Genomic DNA, 24,218 nt, shown 5'->3' on the forward strand with positions numbered 1-24,218 from the left:
AAGAATCATTCATTTGTATGAATTCATTCATAAGCTACTTCCTGAAGGAGTATCAAAGGGTTTATTGTTGGACTTAGCAATATTTGGCAAAATATTTTGTTCAAGAGTGTGCAAAAATCAAATGGATGGCTGTACTAGAATCAGAGGCTTCCTAAAATCAGTATATGGCCCAACTGTACCAGAATCACTTAGGGAGTTATTTTAAAGGCAAAAATCAGAATAATAGACCCATGGGTATATTGAATTCTGGTATATGATAAAATGGCATATCAAAATGGTGTCATTTCAAAACAGTGGAGAAAGGGTAGACTACTCTTTAACTGGGGAAATATGAGGTGGAGGGGACAAACTTACCCTACCTCACACCGTACACATACATAATTTCAAGACGAATGAAAGATTAAAATACATTAATCAAAACTAGTGGAGAATATATCAGATTATTTCATATTCTCTTTATAATATTGTGGGTGGAGAAGTCTTTCTTGAACAAAATCCAAAACTCAGAAGCCATAAAAGAAAATTTAAGTCTTCTGTAAGATGAACGGCGCTATAAACAAAGTTAAAATACAATTCATAGGAAGGGAAAATATGGTTGCAGCCTATGTGATAGATATATAATCTCTGCCATATATAACATACTCCTGTATTTTAATAAGAAATAGACAAACGTTTCAATTTTAAAGGTGGAAAAATGATATGTCAGGGGAATACATGGAGGAAGAAAAAGTAAATCACAAACAAACATATAAAATATATTTATCCTCACTGGTAATCAATGACAAAACAATCAAAAGTAAAAAGCAAAAATACTTTTTTCCCATTTAGATAGGGGGAAAAAAATTTATGATATCCAGAATTGGCAGAAGTTTGGGGAAATGGAACTCTGATGCAGCGTGACTGAGAGTGTAAAGTGGTCTAGCCTTTAGACGGAAAATTTTGGGAAAGCAGAATCAAATTTTTGTCCTAGTAATTCCACTTATCTCTGTTATATAGATAATCTCTGTCAAGTGTATAGAGATTTCATTGCAATATTGTCTTTAATTGCAGGCCTATTTTTAAATGCTTTAAATGCCAAGCAATAGGGGAAAGAATAAATTAGTGTGGTATATCCATACTATTCAAAAGAATGAGATAAATCTATGTGGGCTAAAGAACAAAGAAAGAAGATTTCTACTTCTGCTAATGGTGGCTAGTTTGTTCCAGACCATTCTTCTGACTGAGAATGTGTGTACTAGACTGTCTGTATATGTGTGTATATGTATAAATATACATTCAAAAGAATCATAGAACTAGCAAGGCAGCAAGGACTTGATGGGCCAAGATCCCAGAGAGAAGGGAAACCCAGTTATGAGCCTGACATTTGATTTAACATTTTCTTTCGACCCCCTTGCTGATATCAAATATGCTATGAAGCAGCTAGGGAGCTGAGCAAAACTTTCAGCAGATTCACTGGGTTAGGAAAACAAAATTGGGTATGCCAACGAGGAATACCCTTGAAAAACACCCCAGGCTTTTAGCTGAGATCACCACAAAGGTTTATACCCTCAGAATAAAAGGGAACCAAATGTAGACCAGCCCTTACAAACTGTTCCAACAAAAGTAACAGGCAAATAAAAGATAAGCCATTAACTGAAAAATTAAGAGGAAAACAGATCATAGATACAGAGTCATAGAAAATATCTACAGATATTATAGAGTCAGACACAAACTCTAAAATAACTGATTATGTCCAAGAAGTCAAATATAGAATAGAGAATTAGAAACTACAAAAAATAATTAAATAGAAATTATAAAATTGAAAAATACTTGAAATTAAAAATACTAGATAGCTTTAACATCCAATTAGACACAACTGAAGGATTAATGGAAGATAAGAAATATTCAAACTGAAAAATAAAAATACAAAAGGATGCAAAATACAAAAAAGAATGTAAGAAGCATAAAACACAGGGAGAAAGTCTAGATGTCTTTTCACTACTGGATATCAAGATATTTTATAAAGATAATGTAATTAGGACAGTACGATATTGTAGAAGAACAGATAAATATACCAATGGGACAATTAGAGTCCAGAAAGAGACCCAACACATATGGACACTTGATTGATGATAGAGGCATGATAGGGAAAGATGGTCTTTTCAATAGGAGAGTGGAGAAAGAAAAGGTTTTTTTCAATAAATGGTGTTGGGTCAACTGGATATACATATGGAAAAAATTAATATTGACGTCACACTGTACATTTAAAACATTCCAGATAGATTGCAAAACTTCATGTGAAAGTTAAAACAATAAAGCTTTTAGAAGTTAGCATAAGTGAATATTTACATCACCTTGGGGCACAAAAACCAATAACCCTAAAGGAAAGATTGATAAATTGGACTACATTACAATCCAGAACTTATATTCATCAAAACATACTATTAAGAGAAAGATATCACAGAACGGGGAAAGATATTTGTAATGTGTATATTCAACAGAGGACCCATATCCAGAATTTGTAAAGCACTCCCACAAATCAGTAAGATCAAAAAGACAATAGAATTTTTAAAAACAGAGAAAAGATTTGAGCAGGCACTTCACAAAAGAGGATATCCAAATGGCCAATAAATATATGAAAAAGTGTTCAACCTCATCAATCGTTAGGAGGATACATGTTAATACCCAGAGAAATAACACTAAATACATGCTCACAAGAATTAATAAGACTGGCAAAACCAAATATTGGTGAGGAAACCCTCATATATTGTTGGGGGGAGGGTGAAATGGTACAATCATTTTGAAAATCAGATGGGCAATAGCTGATAAAATGGTTACCCAGAACTTCTACTCCTAGGAAAATACCTAACAGAAATGGGTACAACTGTGTACCAAAGGATATGTACAGAGTGTTCATCATAGCAATATTCATAATAGCCCAAACCCAAAACTCAAATGTCCATCAACAATAGAACAAATAAATATTGTGTGGATTATGCATCTAATGGAAGATTCCACAAGAATGAAAATGAATGAACTAATGTTACGTGGAGCCGTAAGGAGAGATCTCACAACCAAAATGATCGAAAGAAGCCAGACACAAAAAAGCATGTATTTGTATGATCCCTTTTATATGAACTTCAAAAGTAGGCAAAACTAACATGGCATTAAAGGTGTGATAGTGCTTAGATTCAGGGAGGGGTGTGAGGGAGTTATTTACTGCATAGGGGAAAAAAGGGGGCTTCTGAGGGGTTGGTAATGTTTTCTATTTTTTCATCTTGGTGGTGGTTACGTGGGGATGTGATAAAGCATTGAATTATTCACCAGCAATTAGTGCTCTTCTCTGTGCATATGTTATGTTTCAACATAAAGACCTATTGAAAAGAATCCACGTGTACTGACATGGGAAGATGTTCACTAAGCATTCAGTAAAAAAGGCAAGTAAAAAAAAAAAATCAGGAAACGTAGCCCAGCAATTTTTAAACAGTTCCTCAGAAGATTCTGATTCACTGTGACATTTAGGAGTCTCTGCACTAGATCTAGCATCTTTCCCAGCCCCAGAATCTGTGATTCATGTATTCATTCAACCAAATATTGGAGGGTCTCCACAGGTCTATGTACCACACTCAGCACGACAAGGGGTACAAAATTAAACAGACAGGAATCCTGTACCGTGGGTCTTTGGGATAGGAAATTATAAATCCAGATTACTCTGGAAATCTGTTCCAAGGCAGAAAATGATTAGTCTCAGGAGCAGAGACAGGAAGAAAACAATGGGAGGGTCGGTTTGAGGAAACCTAGCTGAAAAACAAAGCTTGGGACTTTACAGGGCTCTGCCTCCCTAACCACTGTATCTGGGGCGAACCTAGCTCCTGAGCATTCTGAGGACCAGACCCGAGTATCCACCTCCACTTCAGTTGCCTGGGCTCTACAAACCATAGGAAAGGTTTTTGCCCAACTTTGAGTGCATTTTTTGAGAATTCCTGAAGTTGGCAACTTTCTTCTTTCTGGACGTTGATCCTACATAGAAACTTCTTCATCATTCACCTTCACCACCTCATCAAGCCTTCTTCTCATGGATGCTTTATTTTCTAACTGACTAGGGAAGATACAAGTTGTTTTTACTCACCTGTGCCCTAGATTGACTTTTCTCTTTTAAAGGTTAGTACTCTGCTTTTCAGCATAAAAGTATGAAAAACTTTGCACAGCTATCCACATTCTCCCAGCCTCTTCCCTGCGCAACTGAATGGATGATACCAGGCTGGGCTCCTCTTGGGGTATATTTAACCCATGCTTGGAAAGGTCCACTCCTTTCTCACCTTCTGCTTCGTCATGTCTAAGAGCCCCACAGAGTATCTGTCGCAGTTGAGGAAGGCTCGGACTGTGTACAGGGCTTTGTGGAACTGTCTCTCGATGTCCGTAAGCTCTTCAAAGACTTTGCTTCCAGACCACAGCAGTAGCTGAAGAAACACAAAAAACACATCAAAGTTTCTGCGGCACAAAGCAGAAGCTCACTACCTAGAGAATAATAGCAACTCTGTAAGTACTCTAGAGTTTATCTCGTTTAACTCTCACAATAACTCTGAGCTAGAGACAGGATAACAATCCCCATTTTATAGATGGAGGAACTGAGGTTCAGGGAGGTGAAATAACTCACCAGCCTACAACTCCTTCCATTTCTTTCATTCATACATTGTTAAAGAGAATAATAATAACAAACATTGATTGAGTACAAGTGCTCTCCATACATTATCTCCTTTACTATTGACAATAATCTTTTGAGGGTGGAACCATAATTATCTCCATTTTTCAAATGGGGAGACTGACGCTTGGAGAGGCTGATTTGCACAGGGCATTAGAGATAATAAATGGCTTCGCAGGGATTCAAATCCAAGCTGTCTGACTTGAACCTTGCGCAGATAATCACTCTGCGTTTTACAAACATCCACTACCTCATAACCCCAGGGATGCTGGGAAGAGACTATATGCTGGTTCCCAGGCACTTGCATTTCCTCCAGCCTTTTCAAGCCTGACCATGTCAACGCTTCAGTAAAAGGATGGGTCCGGTCCATTCCCTTGAGCCACACCCCTTACCTGGCCGCGCCGGGTCTCACAGTTGTGCAGGTAACTCAGGTGGAACACCTTCATGATTAGATTTGCAAAATTGAGATACTTGAGAAGAATCTGAAAATCAAACAGCATGAGGGGAAATAGATGAAAAGGAGAAATCCCTCCTCTGGCCACTTCTACCGTCTGCAAATGTCTGAACGTTTCTAAAGCTTCATCAGAGGCAATTTGAATAGCTAGATCATGGAATGCTGACTCATAAAATGTTGCATTATAAGAGTAGAATGTAGAAAACACAGAATGTAGAATGTCAATGTCAATAGGGGTGTATTCATGAAAAACTAGCTACTATTTATTGAGTTTGCAGTCCCTGTGGTAAGTCATTTAGGTATGCTCTCTTATCTGATCACTACAAGTACCCCAAGAGCTGGAAATTATAAAATCATCCCCATTTTAAAACTGTTTATTTTCAAGCCCAGGAATCAGACACCAAACTAGGGAAAGCCCCTCGTAACTATTTCTTACAAATAAGAAAACAGAGGTTCAGAAAAATTATGTGATTTGCCCATGTCAGTTAGATATCAGCAGAGCCAGAACAATCATCTCTACGTTCTTGGCTCCAAAGACCAATGTTTTAAACTTTTGTTTATTTTAAGTGTGTTTTTCCAGGACCCATCAGCTCCAAGTCAAGCAGTTGTTTCAATCTAGTTGTGGAGGGCGCAGCTCACAGTGGCCCGTGTAGGGATCGAACAGCAACCTTGTTGTTACGAGCATCGTGCTCAGTTGGTTAAACTGAGCTAACCGGCCGCCCCAAAGGCCAATGTCTTAACCATTATTCTGACCTCCCTCCCTCAGAGAGCATCAGACTAACCCCTTGTCTTACAGATGGGGAAGCAGAGGTCAGGCCAAATAGCAAGGTTCAGAGGACCTCTTGAGCTGGGAGAACGTGCTGGCATGGCCACCCCAGCAGTTTCTCAAGTACCCTTACCTCTTCATCTCTCTTGGTGAAGTGGGGCCCATCCACTTTATTCACAGCCATGATTATGGCCACCACGTCCTTCCCATTCATTATGGGAGAAGCCAAGATGCTCTTGGTTTGATACTCTGTGAGGTTGTCCACGAAATCGCAGAAATGCTTATCCTGAAGGAAGGCAGAAATAAGCATGGGCGGGCAAATGAAGAGCAAAGACAACAAAACAACCAGGGTCCTGCGTGCCCATTATAGTGGCTTGGTGGGGGGGTGGGCTTGCTATTCTCTGTTGACAAGAGAATGAAGACATTTCCATCTCTTCTCCTCAGCAGGGGCAAGGCAGTCGGAGAGGATTTCTGCCCTGGAAGCCTCTAGAGTACAACAGAAGAAGCAAGTCTGAGATTCAGCCTACTGAGAGCTATGGAGGAGACGTAAGCAAAGCACTGTGGGGGTCCCGGGAGGAGGGTATGGGGAGTTGGTTGTGCCTGGGGAGGAGGGTTTAGAGTAGGCTCTCTTGAGGTGATGACAGGTAAGCCCAGAATAGAAGCTTGAGTGAGGAAAAGAGCTTTGTGAGTATAATCACAACTGCTAGTGGCAGGCATTGAGCCTGGCACTTTACATCTCACTTTAATCCTCCCAGGAACCTGTGAGAGGGAGACTGTCAGTAGCCCATCTTCCAGAAGGGGAAATAAAACTCAAGAAGGTTAATGTTACTTCTTACTTGTGTGTGTGAGGTGGGGATCAGGGCGTGACTCCAAAAATCTGCTCTCAGCTCTGCTGCCTTTTGGGGAAGACTGGAGGAGGTTAGACCTGGGTCCAGGTCATTGAATGAAAGAATGTATTACTTTCAGCTTTTTTTTTTTAAAAAACAATCCAGTTCTAGAACAACACAGCCAGTCCAATGGACACCCCCATTCCACAGATCTTAATGGGAGCCCCACCCTACGTCAGGTCTTATGCTAACACTGGAGATACAAGAGACACTAACTTTCAGGCCAGGTCACAGTTCAATCAATGGTAGTACAGGACATGGTGGCTGAAAGTGGAGAGCGTACAGAGGAGCACACCCCCCCACACACACACACTCCACCCCTAAAGCAGCCTCAGAGGCCAGTATGTGGTCAGAGAGAGGAGACAGATCCTGAGTTGTTGCCCTAAATCCAAAAGAATCCACCTTTCTGTTTCTTGGTAGCAGGAGAGGTTTCCCAATGGTCAGCATGGCTTGGCATATAAGCCAGCCCAGAAACGCACAGTTCATGCTGTCCTGAGAATGGAAATGTATTTCACAGAGCCAATTCAGGGAGCTCTGAAATGAGTGTGCAGAACCTTTCCCACGATTCAGAAATTCAGTGTGATGCTCTGTATCCATGGATTTCTTCCCGTTGGAGTGGGATTCAATAAATTGGCAACAGCCCTGTTTTCAATGAAGCTGTCTCAGACCAGGTGAAGGGCAAAGGAATTAAGAGAGGCCTGTCAAGCTGTACTTGAATTAGCATTGCAGGATTAAGCAAAATCTCTAAAGAAGCATTAGGTACGAAGTGTTTATCATCATGTCATTCTCTAAGGACACTGATGAGTCCCTGAACCCAGATAGATTTGGGTGGGCTATGCTCAGATTCATTTCATGAGGTCACTTCAGCTTTGCAATATTTACTTTTACCAGGGAAAGCAATACTTGGGTTTCACCTGCATTTGAGCCAGATGTTACTATATCTACCACAACCCTCTTTCCCACTGAGTTCTCAGCCCTGGAACTCACCTCACAAATAATTCCACGACCATTGACTGACGTTTGCACAGTCATTGTATTTTCTGCGTATGAAATCCTCTAAAAAACCATGTCACAGAACCTAAGATGTTCAGATGCAGAAGGGGCCTTAGAAACTATTTGGCTCGAACTATTTATTTTAAAGCCCAGGAATCAGCCACCCATCTAGGAAAAGCCCCAAGTCATTCAAAGCCCCATATTCATTCAGTTAACATTAATGGAGCACCTTCTTGAAGTATGGTAGGCACTGTTCTAGACCTGGGGGCTAAGCAGTGAACAAGAGGGGCTAACTTCTTTCCCTGGTGAAATGGGAAAAACAGACAAATGGGGTAGGCAGACAAAAAGCTGGTAAACAATGAAGCATTCTCCCTTCAGGTTGTGGTGACTGCTTTGAAGGAAATAAACTGGCTGATGCTATAGAAGGAGATGGAAGGGATGGCAGACCAAAGCTACGTTAGTTAGTCATGGCAGTCGGGGAGGTTTCTGTCAAGAGGTAATGCTGAGAGCTGCAGGATCAGAGGAGCCAGGCATGTGAAGCACTTTGGGATTTTCTGGAGGCTTCATTACATAGGCATGATTGATTATGCGCCATTTCCAGCCCTTCCCCCATCTCTGGAAAATGGGGAGTGGGGATGAAAGTTCCAAGCTTCCAATCATGGCTGGGTCTTTCTGATGGCCATCCCTCATCCTGGAGCCCGCCAAGAGTTGCCTCATTAGAAGAAAAGCACACTTACCACCCAGGACATTCCAAGGGATTGAGGAATTCTATGTCAGATGTTTCTACCACTCAGGGAATTACAAAGGTCTTGGGAGCCCTGTGTCAGGAACCAGACCCATCAAATACATATTTCTGATTATAGAGCACAGTATCACAGTGGACTATGGAAGGGCCATCATTTATTCATTCGCTCAATAAACTGTACTGAGTACCCACTCTGTCCCAGGCACTGGACTCAGGGACAGACACCGATGGTAAATGAGACAGACGGGAACAGACAGTCCTCATGGGCTTTCCTAATAGGTGATGGTAAAGAATTAATATACAAGCAAAAATGAATGGCAAGTAGGGTTGCCAGATTTAGTAAATAAACACAGGATGCCTAATTACATTTGAATTTCAGGTAAATCTATATTTTTTTAGTATAAGTATGTCCTAAACATTACACAGGACATACTTATACTAAAATATTATTCTTATACTGAAATATTATTCTTTTCTCTAACAAATTTAACTGGACATCCTATATTTTATCTGGCAATCGTAATGGCAAGTCTTCCTGAGGAGATCCCAAGGATGAGCAGGAATTTGCTAGAACATGGGGCAGGGAGCTACATTACAAATTCTCCATTTCAGACAGGGCTTCCCATTTCAAAAATGCCACGATTGTAACCATTTCCCAGGTTTCTTGAGGGCACTGAAAGCTCAGAGTGTCTCTTGGTGGTGGTTTAGTGACAACCTACACCCCAGTCTATGCCATTTTCCTCCTCCTTTTCCATCCAACCCCCCAGTCACGGTCAGAGCCCCAAATAGAGTAAGATTTCTCAAGAAGGAACAACAGGAGAAGCAAATACATACAAATGCCAAGGACTGCTGGCTTGAACTAAGTTCACCTCCAGGCTTGAGTCACGCCAGCCAAGGACACTGCCCAAGGCTGGAAAGCTTCCAGAGAAACAAAGGCATCATTTCCACAGTCAGCACTGGGGCTGAACAGGAACCTGCAGACTGTCCCTTAGCGCAGGGCTCAGCAAACCCTTAGGCCAGGATCCTTTAGACTCCAAGAACCTCCCTAAATACTCAGTCCTCCAGAGAAGCTCTCAGTTTTCCCCACAAATAGAATCGAAACTGAAAGCTTCAGAACGGCTTGCCTGGATTCTTCTCCAAACTCCAGGCAGACCTGGTACAACGTCCATCCCAACAACAACAAAACAGTAATAATGGTAATAAGAAGCAGGTGCTGAGCCATTCTGGTGTGCCCTGAACCCCGCTAGGTGAGAAATAATTCTCTCGTTTCATCCTACAACACTGCAAGGTTGGTGTTCTCACCCCGTTTATAAATTAGGAGGTGCGCTCAGATGTGCTGAATACTTTGTCAAAGCCATCTTCTTAGAAAGTGACCGAGTCGTGATTCACACCGAGCTGACCTCAAAGCTTCACCTTTCAACGCTCTTCCATATGAATTGCAGTGACCTTTGGTAAACAGCACCCAGTCTCGTGTCCTCCTTTTATAGATAATGAGGAAGTATAGAATAGTAGAGCAGTGAAAAGTGTGGGCACAAGGCCAGAGTGCCTGGGTTCAAACCCCCACTCTGTGTGACTCTGAGCACGTGACTTAACCTTTCAGGGTTTTAGTTTCATCATCTGTAAAACAGGGATAATCAGAGTATGTCATAAGACTGTGACAATCCATGTTGGCTACAATTAAAGTCGAGAGAGAACTGAAGAGAGAAGAGACTCCAACCTACTTGGGTGAGTCCTCAGGGAAGTCCACTGGGTCCAGCACCATCACCGCCGTCCTTGGATGTTCAAGGGGAAACGAGGGAGAGAGGAACTCCGTGGGAGGTCCAGCCCAGTGTGTTTCTAAGAAAACCATTTTCCACGGAGGCCAAGTCCATGTTTCTTATCTTGCCAAGGAACCCAAATCAAAAACATGATCCGTTTGAATTTCTGCATCCACGGGTGTGAGGTCTGGTTCTGCCTTAACTCATGGATGACTTTGAGCAATCTCCTTCTCAAGTTCTCCTAGCTCCAGGCTTCTCATTCATTACATAAAATCAGATGGATGAAATGATATCTAAAGCACCCTCCATCCCAGCCTTTTAACCTTCAGACCCTTAATTTGAAATAAGGTCAGAGGTAAGGAAAGCACAAACTCATAAACATCCAGGCTGGATCTTAGAAATGACTGAACACAGGCTTCTGTTTTGGCCAGTGCAGCAGTAAGTGACACCCACATGGGCCTTGCCATCATGGGGCAAACATTCTTTCGGGTGAGACAGGTGCTAAAGGAATTACAGCTGACCCTTGAACAACATGGGTTTAAACTGAGAGGGGCCACTTATATGTGGATTTTTAAAACCCACGCAATTCAAACCCATGTTTTTCAAGGGTCAACTTTATTGCATACTTGATTATGAGTCTTTTATGCCGAGTGTTTACTGAGCATTTGCTTTGTGCCAGACCTCTGCTGAGTCCTCGGTCCTGGGATAAAGTGGAGAATAAGGCAGGGATGGTCCCTGGCCTCTGGGGCTTATTGTATAACTGATTTTAGGATGAAGACTGTTACAAAGGCATCTAGGATGGCCTCCCTGAGGAAGTGACCTTCAAGCTGAGATCTGAAGGATGAGTGGGACTTGGCCAGAAAGAGGGCTAAGGGAACTGCATGAAGTGATTTGTCCCAGGAGATCAAAGAGGTCTTTGTCAGAGCTGCCAAGGGAAACCCACAGAACACTGGATTCTTAGAAGAAAGAGCCAAGTGCTTAACCAAGTGATCAATGTTGACATTTCCAATAATGAGACAGACGGCCATCATACTTGTGTCTCCTGACGTAATACTTGAAGAATAACACCATATCACCTCTGTGATATTCCTGTCAGAAACACATACACTGAATCAGGAAGACATGTCAGACAAGCCCAAAGGGAGGGACATTGCTGCAAAATATTTGGCCTGTATCCTTCAAAAACATCCACATCATGGAAAACAAAGACAGACTGAGGAACTCTTGCAGATTCAAGGAGACTGAAGAGACAGTGCTATATGGGCCCAGTTGAGACAGTTGGCAAAAATTGCATATGGACTGTTTATTAGATAATAGTATTGTATCAATGTTACGTTTCCTGAGTTTGATCCTTATACTGTGGCTATGTATGAAACGTTCTTGTTCTGGAAATACACAGCAAAGCATCTAGGGTTCAAAGGGCATGTCGTCTGCCAGTGACTCCCAAATGGGTCAGGAAAAATGGACACATAAAGCAAACGTGGCAAGGTGTGAACAGTTGGTGAATTTAGATGAACGATATACACTTCTTTGTACTATTCTTAAACGCAACTGTTAAGTTTGAGTTTTTTAAATAAAAAGTTATAGAAAAGTAAACAAGTAAGGAGAGGCACCAAGTCATCACCAGCCCAGTCTTGGTGGCCAGCAGCTCCCCCCTCACTTGCACCCCAGAACCCCAGAGAATAATGCCTCCCTGCCCTCCCTCTTATGGGGAAGAGGGTACCTCTGCTGTGTTGGGGACGTTGCCCATCTTTTTCGAGTGTGCGATGTGGCCCACCACGCCCATGTCCAAGGGGAAGACAATCTCCGAGTCGGGCATGACCAGGCAGTCCTCCAGGGCAGCGTCTTTGTGGACATTGAAGAGGCGGGTGGCTAGCTCTGCGACGCCATTCCGGGCCCTGTACAGAAACAGGCTCATGCGGTCTGCCTGCAAGAGGAAGCACAGCTTCTTCATGACGTTGAAGATGCTCTTCTCGGCCTGCAAATTCTCCTTAAAGTCCCGCAGGAGGTCAAAGATGATTTCACTCTCCTCCACACTGCTCAGCGAGTGGTAGCTGCTGAAGTCCACGGCGGCCTCCTTGGCCCCCAGCAGGTGGGCGATGACCTTAGCCCGGTAGCGGAGGTCGTAATAGCGTTTGGCAAAGCCAACATTGGAGTCCAGGAACTTCTCCACCTCCTCTGCTGTCACCTCGCCCATGACTGGGAAGTCCACCGGCTCCTTCTGGGGAGGGGCTGAGGCTGGCCTTCCCAGGGCAGTTTTGCCGTCAGTGGCAAAACTGAGTCAGGATGCGTTCTGCTCCACCTGGCCTTCTTTGGGTCTTGTCTTTAAATCTCACTGATATGGCCTCCTAGGAGAGGGAGTGAGCTTGGGAGATTAAATCATTAATATTCCCCATGAACAAGGATTATGAGGATTAGCATGTTTCAGATGCTGCTGGGCCCCAGATGGGAAAAGGTGAGCGATCTCTTTTCACCTCGGTCCCCTAACAGCAGAGAAGAGATTTCTGCACAGAGCAGGAAGTGAGCTCAACTGAAAAAGAAAAGCACTGAAGCAGAGGCTGCAAAGCGGCAGCACAGGGACAACCGAGTACTGTGGTTGTGTTGTGTCTGCCCTGTAAAGTGTTTCTCAACCTATGGCATAGAACCCTAAATTTACTGCTTAGGAGATTTGTTTGGCTTCTCTTGGAGAATCAGAATCATCTAATAACTGTGTTCACTTTCCTCCGTGAATGGCAAGAATGGCCAGAGTTGAGAGGGACCGCCCACCCAGCTCCCATCCCCTGGCCCCTCACCCCACCCTTCCGTGTCCCTTCTCCAGGGCATCCCCTATCTGGGGCTTGACTTCGCATGCTCACCGCTCAGCCTGCTTCCTTCGAATGCATTACGAGACTGGCACCAATGGCCCTGATCTCACCATGTCTGCGTCAGAGTCTTTCCCAGCTTTAGATTCCAACCCTCTCTAACGTTAGAAAGTGAAGGGCCCTCATTATTGCACTTTTTGTAGTTTTATTACAAAATACATGTTCACTGGAGAAAATAAGCAAGGAAGGCCACTGTAGTCACCCATAACTCATCCTGCGACTCGGAGAGCTAACCTCGAGTTAACGTGTTAGTTTCTGTCCATTCCGTAGAGGCTTAACTTTAAAATCTGTTTCCCAACAACCCCCCTGATCTTTCTCTTGGCGCTTTAATGTGCTTTTTAATGTGCAATCTCTACCTCTTGGGTCAGACATGCACCCAATAGTCTAGATGTTATCATCAGCTCCAGTGAATCCTGAAACACCAGCATCCTCACTGAAGTGCCCCTCCTACACGCTAGGGGAGAAGAACACTTTCTGTCTGGATGAACTGTACTTGAGCTTCTCTGAGAAGATCTGCTAAAGCCCGGCAGCTATATTGTAAACACTGAGGAGTGCAGGGTTATATATCATCACTGGTACTTTGAACTTTGTAAATGAACTTTAATGGGAAGTAGATTACTGCCTTTATTGTAGCGTGTAATAAATCCTTGAGGTACCGAACCCATTAAGCACTGTGTACATAGCTGACCTCGTGGTCTGGGCAGGCGATGTCGCTACCTGAACTTCTCCAAACACTCCCACCAGGACCGACGTGAGCCTTCTGTCTGGATTGCTCTTCCCCAGCTCGCCATACACCATCTCCTTGTCCATCGTAAGGTCTCAAGGTTTCAGCTCTTGCTAGTTATCCTGAGCTGTTTTACCCCGAGTAGCCCCCAACTGCCCTCTCCCCGGTTTCTGCCTGTCATGCCATCCTATTTATGTCCTTTATTGCATTTAGTACTATTAGAAATGACCTTGTCTCTTTTTCGCTTCCTTGTCTATTGTTTGTCTTCACCTCTATACTGTGAGGGCAGGGACCTATCAGGGCTGATTCCTTAGGCCTTGTAAATGCTGCCTGGAATATCCTGGATGCACAGTACATTTTTTCTGTTAATTGCAAGTCTGTGAGTGATACTTTGATGTGCCAACTTGACTGGGCTAAGGGATGCCTAGATAGCTGGTAAAACATTATTTCTGGGTATGTTTGTGAGGGTGATTCCAGAAGAGATTAGCATTTGAATCAGTAGACTGAGTAAAGATCACGCCCACCAGTGCAGATGGGCATCATCCAATCCACTGAGGACCTGAACAGACAAAAAAAGTGCAGGAAGGGGAATTTGCCCTCTGCCCGAGCTGGGACATCCATCTTCTCCTGCTCTTGGACGTTGGCACTCCTGGTTCTCAGACCCAGACCAGGACTTACCTCACTGGCCCTGCAGGTTCTCAGGCCTTCTTCTGACTCAGACTGAATTATATCTGTGGCCTTCCTGGTTCTCTAGCTTGCAGATGGCAGATTGTGGGACTGCCTCGCCTCCATAACTACTTGAGCCAATTCTCTGGAGAAACCTGACTAGTACAAAGTCCTACCTATTCTTGCTTAACATTTAAAACATATAGGAAGACATGTGACCGTCCTCTGTGCACAGCAGTGTCGTTCTATCATTCATCTATTTTCTCATTAAAAAGTGAATTATACTCACAAAAAAAATAAGGAAAAAATTAAAATCAAACATAATAGATATTACCAGATATTACCATTGCCAATATTTGTTGTATATCTAAATCTTGTCCTGGAGGAAAACATCTTAGAACTGTTGACATTTTGGGCCCAGTGATGCTTTGTTGTGGAGGATCTCTTGTACGTTCTAGGAGGTTTAACATCTCTAGCTTCCCACTAGATGCCAGTAGCATCCTCCCTCAAGTTGTAACAACCAAAACTGTTTCCAGACATGTCCCAACGTTCCCCTGGGAGCCAAATCAGCCAGCTTCAGAACCACTGCTCTACAGTTAGATATTTAGGTTGTTTCTAATTTTCTAGTATTATAAATAATGCTGTAAAGAACAGCCTTGTATTTCTTAGTAAAAATACATACAATTGAAATCCCAGGCCCAAAGATCTTGCAGCTGTCTAAGGATTTGGATAAAGAGTGATAACTTTGTTCCCCAAGTCTATACCAGAGAGTGACGGTCCCTACCCCCATCCACCCTTCAAAAATGTAGCAATTTTTCTTAATCCTGGCACTACTAGCTCTCCAGAACTTGGCCTCAATACATCTTCTTTTTGCTTACGATTTCTCTACATATGCTGTAAGCTCTACCTTACTGTTTTTCAGTCTTTCTGGCCTTTGCATCTTCATTCTTGCTGTGTTCTCTGCTTGTCCCTTACCACCCAGTTCAAATGCTATTCTCTCCATGGATTTTTTGATGTCCCAGCTAGACTTCTTTCCTACTTGGATCCCCAAACTATTGGTTACCTTCCCTACCTGTGGGAGTTTCTACATTCTAGGTTGTATTATTTCTGCACATCTCTACTCTAATTAAATTCAAGCTCTTTGAGAATGGGACTAAAACTTTACCCATTTAAAAAATCTCCAAAAAACCCCAGCCCCGATTTTTTTCCATAGTATGCCCACCAGCCTTAGTTCTGGTAGAGAATATAGGCAACTGTTTTGCAGGAAATCTACTTTTACCTAATTTTTCAATATGTCAGAATGAAGAAGGCAAGCCTGTTCAAAACCTTCAGTCCCGATTGTTGGGTAGGTACAGGTAAGCTCATATTTGCAATGGGTCACCTCCAACATGCCTGTTAAATGGGCCTGATTTCAAACATCAGTGGAAGGAAATCTAGCTTCTTTCATTGGGAGCAGGGCTGTCAGTAGGGTTAGGAGAGGTCATTTTGTGTAATTCAGACTAGAAAAGCACATGTATTACTACCTAGAAGAAAACACGATAATAGGCCCAACTATGGCACTGACTCATTCTGTGACCTCAAAAAGTCTAGTCCTCTCTAAAGGCTTTGGATTTCTTTATTAACAAAATAAGAGAGTTGAAAAATGTATCTCTAACACTCCTGGATCCATGACTCCAGATAGGCTTAGAGGAAGGAATGGCTGACCTCTCCCTACCTTACTATAAGTTTTGCTAAAGGATTCTCCCGGAAAAATAGCTGGAACTGTTTATTTAAAATGATTGCTACTCCAAGATGCAAATTTCACAGATGAGGAAACTGCAAAGCTGAAAAGTTAAGTCACTCAAATCACAGGTTATTGTTAAAAATACTTTCTGGTAAGATATAATTCGCATAACATAAAATCACCATTTTAAAGTATGCAGTTCAGTGGTTTTTAGTATATTTGTTATGTTGTACCACTACTAATCTATTTTCTCATCCCCTATAACCACTAATCTATTTTTCTCTCTCTCTATGGATTTGCCTATTCTGAACATTTCACATAAATGGAATCATACAATATGTGGCCTTTGTGTCTGACTACTTTCACTTAGCATAATGTTTTCAAAGTTTACCCATGTTGCTGCATGTATTATTACTTCATTTTTTATGGCTATATAATCCATTGTATAGATATATTTCATTTTATTTATCCTTTTATTAGTTGATGGACATTGGGTTATTTTCACATTTAGGCTGTTATGGACATTTATGTACAAGTCTGTGTAGACATGTTTTCAGTTCTCTTGAGTATACACTCAGGAGTAGAATTGCTGGGTTCACAGGTGATTTTATGATTTTGAGCTTGGAGGTAAAGAGAGGGATAAAGGAAAGGAATAGGAACAAGCAAGGAACCAACTGGGTCAAGGAGAGATATTTGTGAGGCACCTTTCTGGAAAGAACAGGACTCTGAAATTCAGGACCTGCTTGAATGGGAACAGGCTGGTCAGCATGTTTGTGGCCACCACAAATCCCAGTGTTGGGTGAAAAACTCTCCACAGGCTCCCCACCGTTCACTGCTCCTGTTAGTAGCAATTGTGAAGAAAATTGGGAGGTGGCGAGTGTGTCAGGTTGTTCAGGGAGGACCCAGAGAGCAGGACAGGACAGCAGGACAGAGATGTGTTATCATACAAAGGCAGTACCCAGAGTGCTTAAGAAGTAGAGCTCAGGAGTTAGACCCCGGAATGAGTCTGGGCCTGTCATTTGCTATCTGTCTAAATTATTTAATTTCTCATGGACCTCACTTTGATTATCTGTACAATAAGAATGATTTTACATGGTTGTTGTGGAGATTAAATGAGATCATATATTGTATAGCACAAAGCTTTGCACTGAGCGCCTATTAAGTTGAAGCATATGAAATTGCCCCTTACTGGGCTCTTCTTGTCCTACACAAATCGCAATTTCAAACTGTTCAATTTAATAGGAGTTATTCAATCGTTATTAGTTATCATAACTATCAAAGATTGATTGGATTACCCCAAAGATAATGAGCTCCCTGTCCCTGAAGGGATGTAAGCTCAGGACATGGCAAAGAAGATTCAGACATCAGTATTTAAATAGGAAGATGTGGGGCAACCGGTTAGCTCAGTTGGTTAGAGTGTGGTGCTCTTAACAACAAGGTTGCCAGTTCGATCCCCACGTGGGCCACGGGAAGCCTCGCCCTCCACAACTAGATTGAAAAAAACTATTTGACTTGGAGCTGACCATTCCTGGGAAAACACACTTAAATAAATAAAAGTTTATAAATAGGAAGATGAATCTGAGGCTAGCAAGTCTGTAAGGAAAATGTAGCAACCTTCCTGGAGGAATGAGAAACTGGCCTAGGATGGGGGTTGAGACTGGAGAGAAGGGAGTCGGTATAGAAGCAAGAAGGACACATGTTGGCTGACTGGAATAAGGAGAAACGAGAAAGAGTGGTGCAAGCCTGGCTAATTGGAGTGTCATTGTGCCCCAGTAAGAAGCTTGGCACTGAGTGTCCCCCTTCAGGACATTTCACTAGCATTCAATGTTGATTTAGCCCCATTTCCTAATCAAAGGCCTTTCCCTTCCTGGCTTGCCAAACCCCATGTCTTCTGTGAAGCCACAGAAGGAAGACAATCTCCTGGCCCCATCAGCTAGCCCTTAGAGCTGCTGGAACAGCCTGATTGGTCTCCACCTTCATTTTGTACTGCCTCGGTGCACTCCATATTTCATTTGTCCCTTAACCTAGAGTCCTTATCTGTTCCTGATTGTCCGGCCTTCTATTGACTTAGTGACTTTTTTTCAGCTACTGGGGTTTCCTGGAGCTTGGCTAGTCTGTGAAGTTCTCTTTCTTTTACCTTTAGGGTCTAACCTGAGTCAATGGATGAGCCATGCAAATGTTTGTCTTTATGTGCATTTTAACCTTCTGTGCATCTTTTGAAAGCTCTGATTGTGAAAGGGATCTGTAACTCAAAAACAGTTAGGTACTTAGGGGAATCCTGAAAAGGCAGGTAAAATTAGGTCCTAAAAAACATGCTTTGTGACCACACTAGTAGAAAGGCAACAGGTATAAGGGTATATTTGGGTTTTGGAACCTGAGTGAGCAGAGTTCGAATCCTCTCCTGTAAATTTACAAACTGATACTGGGCAAATTCTTTAATGTCTAGTCTTAATTTTCTCATTTGGAAACTGGATAACAATGATACTTATTTTATAGAGGTGTTGTGAGATTAGAGGCAGTATATATATTGAACTCGGTTGATGGCCATTTCTCAATAAATATAGCCAATAATAACGATAATGGAAGCTGAGTATGAGCAAGTGAAATGCAGAAAGCTTTCTTTAGTAGAAAGCAGGAGAAATGCAAATATATCTATTTTCCTATTCTTTTTTAAAAATCAAATCTTTTATGATGTTTTTCTTTTTAAAGTAATACATCTTTGTGTTGTAGAAAATTGAGAAAATTAGATAAAAAGACCATAACAGTTACCACCCAGAGAAACATTTTAATATACATCTTTCTTTTCCAATAATCTAAATATAATTTTTAAAACAAAACTGTGGTTGTGCAATATGTGTTTTGTTTGTTTAGCAATATATGTAAACATCTTTCTGTGCCATTAATCAGCTTTTTACCACATGCTTTTTAGTAGCCTCATACACTTCTATTGGGTGGCTGTCGTATAATTTATTTAACATATTTTAACTGTTGGTTATTTACACTGTTTCTATTTTTTTTTTTGGTATTTTTAATGAACATCTGTGTAGTTCAGTCTTTGTATACTTGCTTGATTATTTTCTTCTTAGTAAAAAACTTGTCCAGAAAGACAGAACAACTTCACCACTAATTCTTTAAGATGCTGTCCTGGCTATTCAAACACAGGAGAGTTTAAGTAAAGAAATAATGGGTCAAGTTGAAGGTCCTGTTCTCCTTTCCCCCCAACCCCCAAAAAAGAAATAATGGCAAAGTCAATATTTTCATGCGAAGATCATGTTCCATTTTGAATGACCATCTCCCACAGCACCTAGCACATATCCCTGAAAGAACAAATCTGGGATGCTGGGATCACCGTGAAATGTCAATAACGGATCACTTTCTGTACCTAAATATTTGTAGCAGGAGTGACTTGGGCTCCTTCACCCCAGATATAAGAGTCACATTTCTTTTTTTTTTTTTTTTCCAAATCAAATTTTATATGTTCCACGCCCCCATCCTGCAGTGCTGGCAGGATAGTCGATCCTGATAATTATTATGACTTCTGCCTTACCCCAGGGTCATGTGAAGGTCTATTGGGCTAACTCAGTACAGCCAGGGAAAAGCCCTGTGGCCTTCATGCCACACTGCTACCATGAATGCGCCCCCCTCATCCGAGCTGGCTGGCATGGCCCGTGAAAGGCCAACAGTTTTGCTCTTCACCCAGGCTCAGGGGTCCTTGCTATGGCTCCAGCCTCGCAAAGCCATCAACAGCCAACTATGTGGGAGGCCCGCCCACCTGTCATAGGCAGGGAGACATCCAGATCCTTGCCACTCAAGGATCCTGCAAAACCTAACCCTCCTTCCCCAATTTCAGTCTTGGGGAGGCTTTCAAAATCTCCATCCCCCTGACTACTTGGCTCTCCATTCTTCCCCCTCCAGGATAATTCACCTAATTTCTCTCAAAGTGGGAGGGGATTTCTCTTGAGACTCCGAATGGTTACTTCCTGTCCTGCCACATGTTGGCCCGAGAGGCAAGAGATCACGAAGGGCCAAGCCTCCTCTAGGGAGTGGAGGAGAGGGGGCAGAGGAAAAATACCTATAACCATTCAAAGTACTATTTGTAATATTAAAGGAATGGAAACAACATAAATGTCCCTCAGTGCTTAAGTAAATGACGGTACACCCAAACAATGAAAGACTACACAGCTGCTGTGGCCAAAAATTGCCCGTCCCACATATCCTTCTTACAATGTGACTTTGACACTTCTCCCTTTGAGACTTGGTGTCTATCCTTGGCTTTTATGATGTTTCGATCAACCAAGTGCAATACAAGTGAGGCTATGTGACTTTTGAGGCTGTATCATAAAAGGCTCCTCTATGCCTGCTGGAATGCTGGCTCTTGAAGCCTTGAGCTGTCTCTTAAACACAGACTGCCCTGAAACTACCATATGAGAAAGGCCAAACTAGCCCAAACAGAGATACAAGGAGAAGCACGGGACTGCATGAAGAGAGAGGTCTAGATGGCCTTGAACTGCTTCAGCCCCCATCCCCTGTCCCAACTCTAGTCACTATCTGACTATAGCTCTGAGACCACCCAGTCAAGCTCTTACCAAATTCCTGACCCACAGACAGCGTGCAAAATAAGAAAATTATTATTGTTGTTTTACTCCACTAAGTTTTGGAGTGATTTGTTCCTCAGCAATAGATATCCAGAAAGCAGCTCTTTTTGCACTGATATGGAACAATCTTCAAGGTATAATATGAATTTTTAAAAGTGTAGAATAGTATATATTATATGCCCCCTTTGTTTAATATATATATGTGTGTGTGTGTGTGTGTGTATGTGTGTGTGTATATATATATACATATATATAGTCTTGTATATGTATATTTATAGCACAGGTCACTGGTTGGCCAACAGTAGGTGTGCATCAGAATCTCCTGAGAGGGAGGGCTTTAAAAAATATCAATACCTGAGCCCAATCTACATCAATTCAATCATAGTATCTGGGGGTGGGATCTGAACATTGTTATCTTTTAAAAGTTCTCCAAGAGATTCTGATGTGCAGCCAGAATTGAGGACTGCTGGTATGGAATAACCTGGAAGGCAACACAGGAAACGTGCTGTGTTTGCCTCCAGAAAGGAACACTGGGGTAAGAATGGAAAAGTGTGGGAGGGAGATTTACTTTTCATTGTAAAGTCTGATCGTTTAAATTTGTGTACTCTACTTGTTACCTATTTGAAGAACAATCAATTTTTTTTTAAAGTAAAATACCTATAAGCAGTGAAAATGAATCAGACTAGCAACTTGGGAATAGCCCGTTCAATAATGGGAGGCAGTTTGGGGTCCACTATAGTGGGGCCTCAGAGGAAATGACCTGTCCTTCCCAATAGTGGGTGTTCAGGAAGAGCTGAGGAAGAAAATTCTAAAGTGGCCTCTGAAATGACTGTTTTGCTGGCTCACAGCACCCCTACTTACTACATAACTAGTTACTCTTTGGAAAGCAGTTACGTTTGTAATATGTGAGCCTCCAGCTGCCAGCCACCTCTGTAAACCTTAAACCAACAGGAGGAAAAATGCCCAGGTTTAGATGGGAGGGATGAAGAGATCTGGGTTCTGGCTGGCTGGGTTGCCCACCTGCTGTTAGGAAGGAAAGTAGATTATTAGCCAGTCTCCATTAGCAGGGCTTTGGTTATCTGTTTCACCTCTTAGATTCTTGCTGCAGAGAACTGGGGCATTGGTCAAGGTTAGGGAAGAATGGCAGACCACAGTTCAGTTTCATGGGGCCCCCTAGGGATGTGTATGTGGGAGGTGGGGGACCATGACATTAAATAGTAGCCTGGGATGCTGAACTGGAAGGGAGAGAGGCTCCAACAACCAACCTGAAGCTTCCTCTCTAGAACCATCCCCTTGCATTGGGTCATTGCCACATGTTCTTGTGTTCTGGCATCTGACAGCTCCCAGTTTGAAAGTCTACCTCAAAATTTACGACTTGTCAGTTGCATGACCTTGTTAAGTAATTTAATATTCTAAGACTCAGTTTCCTCCTCTGTAATATAGATTAAAACATATGGAATAAAAGAAAATGATAACCATTATTAAATTAAGCCAGTCTTTATTGGTGTCTATTCCATGCACAGATGGGGGTGGATTCTTAACGTTTGACTAACATAGTGAGCGTCGTGGTTAAGAGTGGACTTTGCAATCAGATGTACCTGGGTTGCAATCATACTATTGTAACTTATTAACTATGGGACCTAGGGCACATCACCTAACATCTCTGAGTCTCATTTGCTCACCTATAAAGAGAGAATCATAATATAGCACCTCCTCTTGTCAAAAGCTGCTATGAGGGTTAAATAAGATAACAAATGTGAAGAGTTTTGTGCATCCCGGAAAAAAGTACCCAGAAATTGGCAGCTGATGCCATTCTGCTTGTTTTGCAGCCTATAGGGAGTTGACAATGTACTTTACACCGACTGCCTCACTTGACCCTCTCCAGGACTCTGGGGGTGGGCCAGGTGAGAACTACCCTTTGAAAGGTGAGTACATTGATGCCCACTGAAGTGAGGTGATTTGTCTCCAGTCATAAGGGGCAGAGTCAGGAGTAGAACCCAGGTGTTCTGATTTCCTGATATGGCTTGTGACTCTGGAAGCTCTGAATCTGACGGATAACAGAAACTTGAGGATCATCTCTAGATAAGAAAGGGAGTTCCTTAAATTTGAAGAGGTTCCCTGGAAAGGGAAAGAAAGGAAATTCACCATTTTGCTTCCTTCACAAGTCCTCTTCCATTCCCATCTAGTGGGCCCCCGCAGGCTACAAACAAGAATGAAAACTTTATATATACTTAATATGAAAATCAAGTCTAAGACATGTTTTGAGCCCCAGATTTAGAATGCCATATTTATTTTTTAAGTTTTAAAAGCAGGTGCTCTGGGGAAAATATCATAAAGAGTCCTTGACCAAACACTGAAAAAGACTGTCACACTCAACTGTGGACTGATGATGACCCTGTTGAGGTATCTGTTTTCAGCTATATTTTCAAAAGCATCCAAGTCAGTCTGTGGTCTCGTGGTCAATTGTCAGGTCTGTCTGGAATTACTGTTTGGTTCCAGTCATCTCTACCTATCCATGAAAAGTCAAAAACCAAAAAACTACCAATAAACTTTGGCTTTTGAATTTGAGTTCTCAAAAATAATAATAATAACAAAATGTCAGAAAGTGGAAAGTTCTGGTGGATAATCAAATGAAGACGCCGTGATAGGATGTGACTGGCTGGGAAGGTGTGTCTGAGGTGAAGGAGGGCCTTCAGGCGGATACTTGAGGGACAAGCAGAAACCACGTAGGAACCAGTGTTCAGGTCCCGAAAGAGAATCAGCTTGGCTTGGAGGGTAGAGGCCAGGGAGGGTGGAGAGTGGGGTGAGGGAGGAAGACATGCGAGGCGCGGAGGAAGGGGCCAGGGCCTACTACAGCATGCAGAGCCCTGAGGCATAGGGAGGGATTTGAGTTTATTAATATAAATATCAAGGAAACCCACTGAAGGCTTTAAAGGAGGATTGCAATTACATTTCATGTTTATTTTTACATTTTTAAAAGAGCCTCTGGCTCCTGGGCCCTTCGATGGAGAATAAGTTCCACTGGGGCAAAAGCTTCTAACTTTCTAGCTGATCTTTCCTCATTCAGGGCCTGTCTGTCCCCATCTGTACGGGGGGGTCGGGGTGGGGGTGGGAGGGAACAGGGTCCCAAGGAGTTAGGGATAAAGGCGATGTCCCACGCAAACGCAGAGCGCTTTACAGCTCTAGGCAGAGCGCTTCCGCGTCCTTCTAGATATTTTTCCCTCGCTATACGCTCGGGGTTAAAGTGGAGAACCTGTGAATTGACCACTTACACGATTCACCGCTGCCCGAGGACAGGGAGGAACCTCCCCGAGAATCCCGGACGCGTGGCTCCTTCTGCCCAGGACAGCCAATCGCGAGGGGAAA

At 42.5% G+C, this 24,218-nt stretch overlaps 1 protein-coding gene across 1 annotated transcript in view; it reads right to left on the reverse strand.

The window, feature by feature from the left end:
* Positions 1-14,650, reverse strand: part of PDE6A (phosphodiesterase 6A) — a 49,674-nt gene extending 35,024 nt beyond the window's left edge. The window contains exons 1-5 of the mRNA XM_033095698.1: positions 14,547-14,650; positions 12,007-12,631; positions 6,035-6,187; positions 5,074-5,163; positions 4,299-4,439 (exon numbers count right to left, since the gene is read on the reverse strand). Coding sequence (XP_032951589.1) covers positions 4,299-4,439; positions 5,074-5,163; positions 6,035-6,187; positions 12,007-12,480 — 858 coding nt within the window. The 5' untranslated portion in view covers positions 12,481-12,631; positions 14,547-14,650. The remainder of the gene's footprint in view (positions 1-4,298; positions 4,440-5,073; positions 5,164-6,034; positions 6,188-12,006; positions 12,632-14,546) is intronic.
* Positions 14,651-24,218: the final 9,568 nt, after the last annotated feature.

Source organism: Rhinolophus ferrumequinum, chromosome 24 (genome assembly GCF_004115265.2).
Source record: "Rhinolophus ferrumequinum isolate MPI-CBG mRhiFer1 chromosome 24, mRhiFer1_v1.p, whole genome shotgun sequence".
NCBI classification, from domain to species: Eukaryota; Metazoa; Chordata; class Mammalia; order Chiroptera; family Rhinolophidae; genus Rhinolophus; species Rhinolophus ferrumequinum.